Source organism: Somniosus microcephalus, chromosome 9, assembly GCF_052327205.1.
Source record: "Somniosus microcephalus isolate GS21.2 chromosome 9, FLI_Smic_1.0, whole genome shotgun sequence".
Classification (NCBI taxonomy): domain Eukaryota; kingdom Metazoa; phylum Chordata; class Chondrichthyes; order Squaliformes; family Somniosidae; genus Somniosus; species Somniosus microcephalus.
Window position 1 is genome coordinate 251931648 of NC_140995.1, and position 14054 is coordinate 251945701.

Consider the following 14054-nt stretch of genomic DNA (forward strand, 5'->3'; position numbering starts at 1 on the left):
TTCTATATCAGTGTGTGTGTCTGGTTCTATATTAGAGTGTGTGTCTGGTTCTATATTAGTGTGTGTGTCTGGTTCTATATTTGTGTGTGTGTCTGGTTCTATATTAGTGTGTGTGTGGTTCTATATTAGTGTGTGTGTCTGGTTCTATATTAGTGTGTGTGTCTGGTTCTATATTAGTGTGTGTGTCTGGTTCTATATTATTGCTTGTGTCTGGTTCTATATTAGTGTGTGTGTCTGGTTCTGCATTAGTCTGTCTGGTTCTATATTAGTGTGTGTGTGTCTGGTTCTATATTAGTGTGTGTGTCTGGTTCTGCATTAGTGTGTCTGGTTCTATATTCGTGTGTGTGTGTCGGGTTCTATATTAGTGTGTGTGTCTGGTTCTATGTTTGTGTGTCTGGTTCTATATTGGTGTGTGTGTCGGGTTCTATATTAGTGCGTGTGTCTGGTTCAGATTAGTGTGTGTGTCTGGTTCAGATTAGTGTGTGTGTCTGGTTCTATATTAGTGTGTGTGTCTGGTTCTATATTAGTGTGTGTGTCTGGTTCTATATTAGTGTGTGTGTGTGGTTCTATATTAGTGTGTGTGTCTGGTTCTATATTAGTGTGTGTGTCTGGTTCTATATTAGTGTGTGTGTCTGGTTCTATATTAGTGTGTGTGTCTGGTTCTATATTAGTGTGTGTGTCTGGTTCTATGTTTGTGTGTCTGGGTCTGTATTAGTGTGTGTGTCTGGTTCTATATTAGTGTGTGTGTCTGGTTCTATATTAGTGTGTGTGTCTGGTTCTATGTTTGTGTGTCTGGGTCTGTATTAGTGTGTGTGTCTGGTTCTGCATTAGTCTGTCTGGTTCTATATTAGTGTGTGTGTGTCTGGTTCTATATTAGTGTGTGTGTCTGGTTCTACATTAGTGTGTCTGGTTCTATATTCGTGTGTGTGTGTCGGGTTCTATATTATTGTGTGTGTCTGGTTCAGATTAGTGTGTGTGTCTGGTTCTATATTAGTGTGTGTGTCTGGTTCTATATTAGTGTGTGTGTCTGGTTCTATATTAGTGTGTGTGTGTGGTTCTATATTAGTGTGTGTGTCTGGTTCTATATTAGTGTGTGTGTCTGGTTCTATATTAGTGTGTGTGTCTGGTTGTATATTAGTGTGTGTGTCTGGTTCTATATTAGTGTGTGTGTCTGGTTCTATATTAGTGTGTGTGTCTGGTTCTATATTAGTGTGTGTGTCTGGTTCTATATTAGTGTGTGTGTCTGGTTCTATATTAGTGTGTGTGCCTGGTTCTATATTAGTGTGTGTGTCTGGTTCTATATTAGTCTGTGTGTCTGGTTCTATGTTTGTGTGTCTGGTTCTATATTAGTGTGTGTGTCTGGTTCTATATTTGTGTGTGTGTCTGGTTCTATATTAGTCCGAAGGGCCACAGCGATAAATCGCATAGACAATGTATATTAGTGTGTGTGTGTCTGGTGTGTACATTTGTGTGTGTCTGTGGCTGGTGTATTACATGGCATTTGCCCTGAAGCATGCATGGTGTTTACACTGGAGAGTCTGTATAACATGACATGCACACTAGTTTGCGTCTGTTACATGGTGTTTACACCAGTGTGCACCATTTACACTAGGATGTTGCTCACCAGAGTGGAGTGTAGGATATTTGTGTCTTTGAAGCCACTGGTAAATCATAGAATGCTACAGCAAAGGAGGATACCATTCGGCCCATCATGCCTGTGCTGGCTTTTTAGTAGAGCTATCCAATTAGTCCCACTCCCCTAATCCCTTCAAGTATTTATCCAATTCCCTTTTGAAAGTTACTATTGAATCTGCCTCCACCGCCCTTTCAGGCAGCACGTTCCAGATCACAACTTGCTGCATAAAAGAAATTCTCCTCATCTCTCCCTCTGGTTCTTTTGCCAATCACCTTAAATCTGTGTCCTCTGGTAACCGACCCCTTTGCCACTGGAAACAGTTTCTCCTTATTAACTCTGTCTAATATAGATTAGGATGGTAACAGTGTAAAGGCAAAGAGGAGGAGCATTTCCTGAAATGTGTAAAAGAGAACTTTCTTGATCAGTGCGTTTCCAGCCCAACGAGGAAGGAAGCAGTGCTGGGTCTAGTTCTGGGGAATGAAGTGGGGAAAGTGGAGCATGGTTCAGTGGGAGAGCATTTGGGGAACAGTGATCATAATATCATCAGGCTTAGAATAGTTATGGAAAAGGACAAGGAACAATCAAACGTAAAATAATTAACTGGAGGAGGGCTAACTTCAGTGAGTTGAAAAGGGATCTGGCCCAGGTGGATTGGAATCAAAAATTGTCAGGTAAAACGGTAAATGAGCAATGGGAGGCCTTCAAAGAGGAGATGGTTTGGGTACCGAGAAGAGAAAAGAAGGGCAACCAAAGCGGGCGCTCCTTGGATGACTAAAGATATAGAGGTTAAAATAAAACAGAAAAAGGAAGCTTAAGACAAATGCAAGTTCATAATACAGTCGAGAACCAAGTTGAATATAGAAAGTACAGAGAAGATCTAAAAAAGGGAATAAGAGGGGCAAAGAGAGTATGAGAATAGATTAGCGGCTAATATAAAGGGAACCCAAAAGTCTTTTGTAAGCACATAAATAGTAAAAGGGTAGACATAGGAAAGGTAGGGCCGATTGGGGACCAAAAAGGAGATTTGTGGAGGCGGAGGGCATGGCTGAGGTACTCAATGAGGCCTTTGTATCGGTCTTCACTGAAGGAGAGGGTGCTGACAATGTCACAGTAAAGGAGGAGGTAGTCGTGATATTGGATAGGATTAAAATAGATAAAGCGGAGGTAAGCATGCAGGTGCAGCAGGCGGTTAAGAAGGCAAATGGTATGTTGGCCTTCGTAGTGAGAGGATTCAAGTACAGGAGCAAGGATGTCTTGCTACAGTTGTACAGGGCCTTGGTGAGACCACACCTTGAGTATTGTGTGCAGTTTTGGTCGCCTTACCTGAGGAAGGATGTTCTTGCCATGGAGGGAGTGCAGCGAAGATTCACCAGACTGATACCTGGGATGGCAGGAATGACGTACGAGGAGAGATTGTGTCGATTGGGCTTATACTCACTGGAGTTTAGAAGATTGAGAGGGGATCTCATCGAAACCTATAAAATTCTGTCAGGTCTGGACAGACTAGATGCAGGAAGGATGTTTCTGATGGCCGGGGAGTCCAGAACCAGGGGTCATAGTCTAAGGATAAGGGGTAATCCATTTAGGACTGAAATTAGGAGGAATTTCTTCACCCAGAGAGTGGTGAACCTGTGGAATTCTCTGCCACAGAGGGTGGTGGAGGCCAGTTCATTAAATGTATTCAAAAAAGAGTTGGATATATTTCTTAAGGCTAAAGGGATCAAGGGATATGGGGAGAAAGCAGGGACCGGGTACTGAATTTGGATGATCAGCCATGATCTCATTGAATGGCGGAGCAGGCTCGAAGGGCCGAATGGCCTACTCCTGCTCCTATCTTCTATGTTTCTAAGTTGTCGCGGTCTGGATGGGATGCCTCCTAGGTTACAATCTTCCAATCCTCCTTGGATATGCGGGGGGTTCCAGAGGACTGGAGGATTGCAAATGTTACAATCTGGTTCAAAAAAGGGGAGAGGGATAAACCCGGCAACTACAGGCCAGTGAGCCTAACGTGGGGAAACTTTGAGACAATAATCTGCGGCAAAATTAATCGGCACTTGGAAAAGTATGGGCTAATAAATGAAAGTCAGCACGGATTTACTAAAGGCAAATCATGTTTGACTAACTTGATCGAGTACTTTGATGAAGTAATGGAGAGGATTTATGTTGTGTATATGGACTTTCAAAAGACGTTTGATAAAGTATCGAGGGATATGGAGCAAAGGTAGGAAATGGAGTGGGGATACAGATCAGCCATGATCTAATTGAATGGCAGAACAGGCTCGAGGGGCTGAATGGCCTCCTCCTGTTCCTGTGTAACAGGCTCGAGGGGCTGAATGGCCTCCTCCTGTTCCTGTGTAACAGGCTGGAGGGGCTGAATGGCCTCCTCCTGTTCCTGTGTAACAGGCTCGAGGGGCTGAATGGTCTCTTCCTGTTCCTGTGTAACAGGCTCGAGGGGCTGAATGGCCTCCTCCTGTTCCTGTGTAACAGGCTCGAGGGGCTGAATGGCCTCCTCCTGTTCTTGTGTATAAGGCTCGAGGGGCTGAATGGCCTCCTCCTGTTCCTGTGTAACAGGCTCGAGGGGCTGAATGGCCTCCTCCTGTTCCTGTGTAACAGGCTGGAGGGGCTGAATGGCCTCCTCCTGTTCCTGTGTAACAGGCTCGAGGGGCTGAATGGTCTCTTCCTGTTCCTGTGTAACAGGCTCGAGGGGCTGAATGGCCTCCTCCTGTTCCTGTGTAACAGGCTCGAGGGGCTGAATGGCCTCCTCCTGTTCTTGTGTATAAGGCTCGAGGGGCTGAATGGCCTCCTCCTGTTCCTGTGTAACAGGCTGGAGGGGCTGAATGGCCTCCTCCTGTTCCTGTGTAACAGGCTCAAGGGGCTGAAGGGCCTCCTCCTGTTCCTGTGTAACAGGCTCGAGGGGCTGAATAGCCTCCTCCTGTTCCTGTGTATAAGGCTCGAGGGGCTGAATGGGCCTCCTCCTGTTCCTGTGTAACAGGCTCGAGGGGCTGAATGGCCTCCTCCTGTTCCTGTGTAACAGGCTCGAGGGGCTGAATGGGCCTCCTCCAGTTCCTGTGTAAAAGGCTCGAGGGGCTGAATGGCCTCCTGTTCCTGTGTAATAGGCTCGAGGGGCTGAATGGCCTCCTCTTGTTCCTGTGTAACAGGCTCGAGGGGCTGAATGGCCTCCTCCAGTTCCTGTGTAAAAGGCTCGAGGGGCTGAATGGCCTCCTGTTCCTGTGTAACAGGCTCGAGAGGCTGAATGGGCCTCTCCCAGTTCCTGTGTAAAAGGCTCGAGGGGCTGAATGGCCTCCAGTTCCTGTGTAAAAGGCTCGAGGGGCTGAATGGCCTCCTGTTCCTGTGTAACAGGCTCGAGGGGCTGAATGGCCTCCTCCTGTTCCTGTGTATAAGGCTCGAGGGGCTGAATGGGCCTCCTCCTGTTCCTGTGTAACAGGCTCGAGGGGCTGCATGGGCCTCCTCCAGTTCCTGTGTAAAAGGCTCGAGGGGCTGAATGGCCTCCTGTTCCTGTGTACAGGCTCGAGGGGCTGAATGGCCTCCTCTTGTTCCTGTGTAACAGGCTCGAGGGGCTGAATGGCCTCCTCCAGTTCCTGTGTAAAAGGCTCGAGGGGCTGAATGGCCTCCTGTTCCTGTGTAACAGGCTCGAGAGGCTGAATGGGCCTCTTCCAGTTCCTGTGTAAAAGGCTCGAGGGGCTGAATGGTCTCCTGTTCCTGTGTAACAGGCTCGAGGGGCTGAATGGCCTCCTCTTGTTCCTGTGTAACAGGCTGGAGGGGCTGAATGGCCTCCTGTTCCTGTGTAACAGGCTCGAGGGGCTGAATGGCCTCCTCCTGTTCCTGTGTAACAGGCTCGAGCGGCTGAATGGCCTCCCCCTGTTCCTGTGTAACAGGCTGGAGGGGCTGAATGGCCTCCTCCTATTCCTGTGTAACAGGCTCGAGGGGCTGAATGGGCTCCTCCTGTTCTTGTGTAACAGGCTCGAGGGGCTGAATGGCCTCCTCCTGTTCCTGTGTAACAGGCTCGAGGGGCTGAATGGCCTCCTCCAGTTCCTGTGTAAAAGGCTCGAGGGGCTGAATGGCCTCCAGTTCCTGTGTAAAAGGCTCGAGGGGCTGAATGGCCTCCTGTTCCTGTGTAACAGGCTCGAGGGGCTGAATGGCCTCCTCTTGTTCCTGTGTAACAGGCTGGAGGGGCTGAATGGCCTCCTCCTGTTCCTGTGTAACAGGCTCGAGGGGCTGAATGGCCTCCCCCTGTTCCTGTGTAACAGGCTCGAGCGGCTGAATGGCCTCCCCCTGTTCCTGTGTAACAGGCTGGAGGGGCTGAATGGCCTCCTCCTATTCCTGTGTAACAGGCTCGAGAGGCTGAATGGGCTCCTCCTGTTCTTGTGTAACAGGCTCGAGGGGCTGAATGGCCTCCTCTTGTCTCTTTCCCCAGTCTCTCCACCAGTGCCATGATCCATGTTGTATTTTACTGTCTGTGTCTCTGATCAGGTTGCTTCTCTGGGACTGTGACGATCGAAGCTACAGTTTCTACATCGAGGTCTCCAACAACCAGCAGCAATGGACGATGGTGGCTGATCGCACAAAAGTCACTTGCAAGTGAGAATCTCTTTCTGCCCTTTTCACAGTTTATGTTTCATGATAGGATTTCCATCAATAATTAATCTGATAGTTTGCACGCTTCCCAGTTCAATTCAGTTCAACAGCCTGCAAATTAAAAACCATTGTGGTCGTAACATTATCTGCGTTAGGGTCGTGGCGTTTTCTGCCTTGGGATTAGGGTCGTGGTGTTTTCTGCCTTGGGATTAGTGTCGTGATGTTTTATGCGTTAGGGTCTTGGGGTTTTCTGCGTTAGTGTCGTGACGTTTTCTGCGTTTGGGTTAGCGTCATGACCTTTTCTGCATTAGGTTTAGGGTCGTGGCGTTTTCTGCATTAGGGTCGTAACGTTTTCTGCCTTAGCGTCCCCTAACTGTTGAATCCCCTATCACTATTGCTCTCCCTCGCCTCTTCCCCCCCCTGCCTGTGCAGCTGAGCCTTCCATGGTGCTGCGGACTTGGCTCTGGCTGCACTCCCCAGAGGAACCATCGCCCTCACCAGTACTCAGCACCGAATACTGGTTGGTGAGCACGATGGGCACAGGGGACTCCTGCACTACTGGCCTGGTCCTCCTCTTCTGTCTGACAGTCACCCATTCCCGCTCTGCCTTCACATTTTTAAGCTGCAGGGTGACCACCTCACAAAACGTGCTATCCACGTAGCTCTCAGCCTCGCAGATGCACAGCACTGACTGCAGCCGCTGCTCAAGCTCCGTAACCCGGTGCTCGAGCTGCTGTAGCTGGCGACACTTCCCCCACATGTGGTCGTCCAGATCACGGGAGGTGTCCAGGACTTCCCACATGGTGCAGGATGTGCAGTGTGCAGGATGTGCAATCCCCACGGGTGTGAGCTGCCTTGCCGTACCTCTAATTAACAGACTATTTACTAAACTAGCTGGAATAAACTTAAAACTTTATGAAAGCCAAGTAAAAACACTTACCAGATACTCACCAATCAGCTCCCTTGTGCCGACATCACTTTTTGACTTCTGACCTCACACTTTCAAAATTCTGCCGGTGCTGAGTTGGGACCCTCGCCGCTCCTCAGGTCCGCTCTGCCGCCGACGCTGCTGTGGGGCCTACCTGCGCCTTGGGCTCCCTATATACGTTGCCGCCACATCGCCGCTCCTCCTAGGTCCGCTCTGCCGCCGACGCTGCTGTGGGGCCTACCTGCGCCTTGGGCTCCCTATATACGTTGCCGCCACATCGCCGCTCCTCCTAGGTCCGCTCTGCCGCCGACGCTGCTGTGGGGCCTACCTGCGCCTTGGGCTCCCTATATACGTTGCCGCCACATCGCCGCTCCTCCTAGGTCCGCTCTGCCGCCGACGCTGCTGTGGGGCCTACCTGCGCCTCGGGCTCCCTATATACGTTGCCGCCACCTCAGCGCTCCTCCTAGGTCCGCTCTGCTGCCGCTGCTGCTAGGGAAGAGGTTAAAAAGCAGGACCTCAAAGGTAGTAATCTCCGGATTACTCCCGGTGCCACGTGCTAGTGAGTACAAAAACAGGAGGATAGAGCAGATGAATGTGTGGCTGGAGAGATGGTGTAAGAGGGAGGGCTTTAGATTCCTGAGGAATTGGAACCGTTTCTGGGGGAGGTGAGACCTGTACAAGCCGGACAGGTTGCATCGAATGGGAGCGGGACCACTATCCTCGCCGGGGGTTTTGCTAGTGCTGTTGGGGAGGGTTTAAACTAGCTTGGCAGGGGGATGGGAACCTGAGGGTAGAGTCAGAAGGGAGAAAAGCTAAGCTGGAAATAGAAGACGGGTTCAGGTGAAGGGGTATTTAGGAAGGCAAAGAGAAAGGAGAAGGCAATAGAGCAGAGCAACGACAGGGGTAATGATAACCAGAATGCATCAGGAAGGGGCAGAGTGTACAAGCATAAGAGTGCACCAGAAAATAGAGTCAGAGTAGGGAAAAATGATAAGATAAAATTAAAGGCTCTTTATCTGAATGCACGCAGCATTCGTAACAAGATAGATGAGTTGTCGGCACAAATAGAAATAAATGGGTATGATCTGATAGCCATTACAGAGACGTGGTTGCAAGGTGACCAAGGCTGGGAACTGAATATTCAGGGGTATTTGACATTTCGGAAGGATAGGCAGAAAGGAAAAGGAGGTGGGATAGCTCTGTTAATAAAGGATGAGATCAGTGCAGTGGTGAGGAATGAAATTGGCTCAGAAGATCAAGATGTAGAATCAGTTTGGGTGGAGATAAGAAATGGTAAGGGAAAGAAGTCACTGGTGGGAGTAGTATATAGGCCCCCTAACAGTAGCTATACTGTAAGACAGAGTATAAATCAAGAAATAATTTAATAATCATTTAACTGTAGTGTAATTGGTGGGATTGATTTGTTTAATTTAATTTGAATTAATTAAAGGGTAAGTCATGGCAGGACAGCTCGGTCCCGTGGAATGCTCCTCCTACACTATGTGGGAACTCTGACACTTCCTGTGTCCCTGATGACCATGTGTGCAGGAAGTGTATCCAGCTGCAGCTACTGACAGACCGCATTGTGGTGCTGGAGCTGCGATTGGATACATACTGGACCATCCGCGATGCTGAGGACATCGTGGATATCACGTTTGCTCAGTTGGTCACACCGCAGGTAAAGGTTGCACAGGCAGAAAGGGAATGGGTGACCAACAGGCAGAGTAGTAGGCGCAGGCAGGTAGTGCAGGAGTCCCCTGTGGACATCCCACTCTCAAACAGATACGCCACTTTGAATACTGTTGAGGGGGATGGCTTACCAGGGGAAGGCAGCAGCAGCCAACTTCCCGGCACCAGAGGTGGTTCTGCTGCACAGGACGGGAGGAAAAAGAGGGGTAGAGCTATAGTAATAGGGGATTCTATTGTAAGGGGAATAGATAGGTGTTTCTGCGGCCGCAAACGAGACTCCAGGATGGTGTGTTGCCTCCCTGGTGCAAGGGTCAAGGATGTCTCAGAGCGGCTGCAGAACATTTTAGAAGGGGAGGGTGAACAGCCAGTTGTCGTGGTGCATATAGGTACCAACGATATAGGTAAAAAACGGGATGAGGTCCTAAAAGCTGAATATAGGGAGTTAGGAGGTAAATTAAAAAATAGGACCTCAAGGTAGTAATCTCAGGATTGCTACCAGTGCCACGTGCTAGTCAGAGTAGAAATAGAAGGATATTTAAGATGAATACGTGGCTAGAGGAATGGTGCAAGGGGGAGGGATTCAAATTCCTGGGACATTGGAACCGGTTCTGGGGGAGGTGGGACCAGTACAAACCGGAGGGTTTGCACCTGGGCAGGGCTGGAACCGATGTCCTAGAGGGAATGTTTGCTAGTGCTCTGGGGGAGGGTTTAAACTAAAATGGCAGGGGGTTGGGAACCTGAGCAGGGAGACAGAGGAAAGGGAAACAAGGATAAAAGCAAAAGATAAGGAGAAAAACAAAAGTGGCAGTCAGAGAAATCAACAGTTTAAATCAAACATGGCCACAGTAAATAATAATTCTAAAAGGTCTAAGAGCATTAAAAAAAACAAGCCTGAAGGCTTTGTGTCTTAACGCGAGGAGCATTCGTAATAAGGTGGATGAATTAGCTGCGAAAACAGAGGTAAACGAATATGATTTGATTGGGATTACGGAAACATAGCTCCAGGGTGGCCAAGGCTGGGAACTCAACATCCAGGGGTATTCAATATTCAGGAAAGATAGGCGAAAAGGAGGTGGGGTAGCATTGCTGGTTAAAGAGGGGATTAACACAATTGTAAGAAAGATATTAGCTCTGATGTTGTGTAATCTGTATGGGTAGAACTGAAAAATACCAAGGGGCAGAAAACTTTAGTGGGAGTGGTATATAGACCTCCAAACAGTAATGCAGAGGTTGGGGATGGCATTAAAAGGGAAATTAAAGAAGCGTGCAATAAGGGCACAGCAGTTATCATGGGTGACTTTAATCTACATATAGATTGGGCTAACCAAATTAGTAACAATACTGTGGAGGAGGAATTCCTGGAGTGTATACGGGATGGTTTCCTGGACCAATATGTCGAGGAACCAACTAGAGATCAGGCCATCTTAGACTGGGTATTATGTAATGAGAAAGGATTAATTAGCAATCTTGTTGTACGAGGCCCCTTGGGCCGGAGCGATCATAATATGATCAAATTCTTCATTAAAATGGAGAATGAAGTAGTTGACTCCGAGACTAGGGTCCTGAATTTAAATAAAGGAAACTACGATGGTCTGAGGAGCGAGTTGGGTAGGATTGATTGGGGAATGTCACTCAAAGGGTTGACGGTGGATAGGCAATGGCAAACATTCAAAGACCGCATGGATGAACTACAGAATTTGTTCATCCCAGTTTGGCATAAAAATAAAACAAAAAAAGGTGACTCAACCGTGGCTAACAAGGGAAATTAGGGATAGCATAAGATCCAAGGAGAGGACATATAAATTGGCCAGAAAAAGCAGTAAACCTGAGGATTGGGAGCAGTTTAGGATTCAACAAAGGAGGACAAAGGGATTAATTAAGAAGGGGGAAATAGAATATGAGAGTAAGCTTGCAGGGAATATAAAAACTGACTGTAAAATCTTTTATAGATATGTGAAGAGAAAAAGATTGGTGAAGTCAAGTGTAGGTCCCTTGCAGTCAGAATCAGGGGAATTTATAATGGGGAAGAAAGAAATGGCAGACCACTTAAATACATATTTTGGTTCTGTCTTCACAAAGGAGGACACAAATAACCTCCCAGAGATGTCAGGGAACATAGGGTCTGATGAAAGGGAGGAACTGAAATAAATCAGTATTTGTAGGGAAATGGTGTTAGGGAAATTGACGGGATTGAAGGCCGATAAATCCCCAGGGCCTGATAATCTACATCCTAGGGTACTTAAGGAAGTGGCCCTAGAAATAGTAGATGCATTGCTGATCATCTTCCAACATTCAAAAGAATCTGGAACGGTACCCATGGATTGGAGGGTAGCTAATGTTACCCCACTATTCAAAAAAGGTGGTAGAGGGAAAATGGGGAATTACAGGCCGGTAAGCCTGACATTGGTAGTGGGGAAAATGCTAGAGTCCATTATAAAAGATGTAATAGCAGAGCACTTGGAAAACAGTGACAGGATCGGACAAAGTCAACATGGATTTACAAAAGGTAAATCGTGCTTGACTAATCTACTGGAATTTTTTGAGCATGTAACTGGTAAAATAGATAAGGGAGAACCAGTGGATGTGGTGTATTTGGACTTTCAAATGGCTTTCGATAAGGTCCCGCATAAGAGATTAGCGTGTAAAGTTAAGGCACATGGGATTGGGGGCAAGGTATTGACTTGGATAGAGAACTGGTTGGCAGACAGAAAGCAAAGAGTTGGAATAAACGGCTCTTTTGCCGAGTGGCAGGCAGTGACTAGTGGGGTACCGCAGGGATCGGCCCTTGGACCCCAGCTATTCACAATATATATTAATGATCTAGTCGAGGGAACTAGATGTAATATCTCCAAGTTTGCAGACGACACAAAGCTGGGTGAGCGTGTGTGCTGTGAGGAGGATGCCGAGAAACTCCAGTATGATTTGGACAGGTTGGATGATTGGGCAGAAGCATGGCAGATGCAATATAACTTGGATAAATGCGAGGTTATCCACTTTGGTGTCAAAAACAGGAAGGCAGATTATTATCTGAATGGCAATAGATTGGGAGAAGGGGAAGTGCAACGAGACCTGGGTGTCCTTTTGCACCAGTCACTGAAGGTAAGCATGCAGGTTCAGCAGGCGGTTGAGAAGGTGTGGTAAACCACTGTTATTGTTGTCCACCGTTGTTGTTGTTGTTGAACACTGTTGTATCTATGCATGCCTCAACATGCCTCTGCTGGCTCCGCCCCTGGCTCCACCCACAGGCCCAGGTATAAAGGTGACTGCTCTGCAGCCCCCTGCCTTCTTGGAACCCAGTCAACCACGAGAGGCATGCTCTGTTCTTTGCTAATAAAAGCCTTTTAGTTACTCTCCTAACTCTCCATCTTTTATGAGTAATTGATAGCGCATCAATTTTATTAGCAAAAGCAAAATGTTGGCACCAAACGCTGGGCAGCAGGCTGATGCACCAAACGCTGAGCAGCAGGCGCTGCAGCAAACGACGGCACCAAACGCTGAGCAGCAGGCGCTGCTGCATGCCCTCAGACCAACATGCCTGGACCTAGACCCTCAAGAGGCGGGTTCGTCTACCAAGTTCGCACAATGGATGCGTTGCTTCGAAGCTTACCTGGAAGCCTCAGCCGTGACTCTAGATGGAAACAAACTAAAAATCCTGGCCTCCAAGGTGGGCCACCAAGTCTACACGCTCATCCAGGACGCGACTACCTACACGGCGGCTATCGATCTGCTAAAAGGACAATACACACGCCCGGTAAATACGGTTTATGCCAGACACCTCCTGAGATCCCGCAAACAGCAGTCCGGGGAATCGGTGGAGGCATTCCTACGGGCACTACAGATACTCGGCCGAGCCTGCGATTGTAAAGAGGTATCGGCCGCGACACACGCGGAGGGACTTATCCGAGATGCCTTCATTGCGGGCCTCAAATCCGACTACTCCCGGCAGAGACTGCTGGAGAAGGGCGAAATCGACCTGAAGAAGGCAGTGTCCCTCGCGCTCTCGCTGGACGCGGCCCACCGGAATATGGACGCATTCTCCCCTAACCGCTCCGCACCGTGGACGCCGCAACCTTGGGTCATGGGACCGCCACCCCCGGCACCAACTGCTGCAGCGATGTCCAAGGGCCCGAAATGTTACTTTTGTGGCCAGGCAAAACACCCCAGAGCACGCTGCCCGGCGAAAAACGCTACCTGCTCTGGCTGCGGGAAGAAAGGACACTACGTCAGCGCCTGCAAAGGTAAAACCGCTAACACCAGCAGCGCCGCATGTGAACCGTGGGGGCAGCCATCTTGTCCGCCATCTTGGACACCTCCAGCCGCGTGGGGATCGGGATCATGGGCGCAGCCATTTTGTCCGCCATCTTGGACGCCTCCAACTCCAATCGCGGGTGACCCGGACTCAACCACCGCCTCGTCTGACGACCACAGCGACTCGCTCGACCATACGCTGGCCTCCGTGACGCTGGACCAATCTCTCCCTCACCAACTGTCCAGGTCCATGATGGACATTACGGTAAACGGCCGCGCCACTACCTGCCTTTTCGACAGCGGGAGCACGGAGAGCTTTATCCACCCCGACACGGTGCACAGTTACTCTCTCCCGGTCCTGCCAACGCGCCATCGGATCTCTATGGCTTCCAAATCCCATTCAGCAGACGTCGGTGGCTACTGTGTAATAATTCAATAATTCAACTTTTATTGTCATTGCACAAGTACATGAACAACGAAATGTGATCTTGCAAGCTCCCATGACTGGGAGAAGCAAAGCCGCTGCGTCGGTGCGCTCCACCATTCCTCCTGTCCGACAATCTTCAGCCCAACGCCCGGGCCTGCTCACCAGCCGCTCCTCCTTCCGTGACCTTCTCACCAACCGCCCCTCCTCGGGGCTCCTTCCGTGACCTTCTGTACCTGGTCTTCCCTGATGGTCACCCCTCCAGGTACTAACCAGGCCTGGCTCTGCTTAGCTTCCAAGCCTTGCCAGTGACCCTGTCAAATTCAAATTCAAATTCAAATCGCTTTATTGGCATGATAAGGTACATCTTATGTTGCCAAAGCATCAAAATACATTTATGGTTGAACACATAAACGCAGTTCTATTCATACAGTGTATAAACAGGTATATCCCTGAGTGTATAAATATACATTCGCCTTGTTTATATATACTCTTTTCTTAGTTTACTGGTTGTCCCTCTGTTCATGGCAAGC

At 48.7% G+C, this 14054-nt stretch overlaps 1 protein-coding gene across 3 annotated transcripts in view; it reads left to right on the forward strand.

Annotated features, from left to right (window-relative positions):
- The window catches only part of btbd9 (BTB (POZ) domain containing 9), a 250367-nt gene that overhangs the window by 189827 nt on the left and 46486 nt on the right, over positions 1-14054 (forward strand). For all 3 annotated transcript variants that reach the window (XM_085998155.1, XM_085998157.1, XM_085998156.1), the window contains one exon: positions 6128-6235. In XM_085998155.1, the coding sequence (XP_085854281.1) occupies positions 6128-6235 (108 nt within the window). The remainder of the gene's footprint in view (positions 1-6127; positions 6236-14054) is intronic.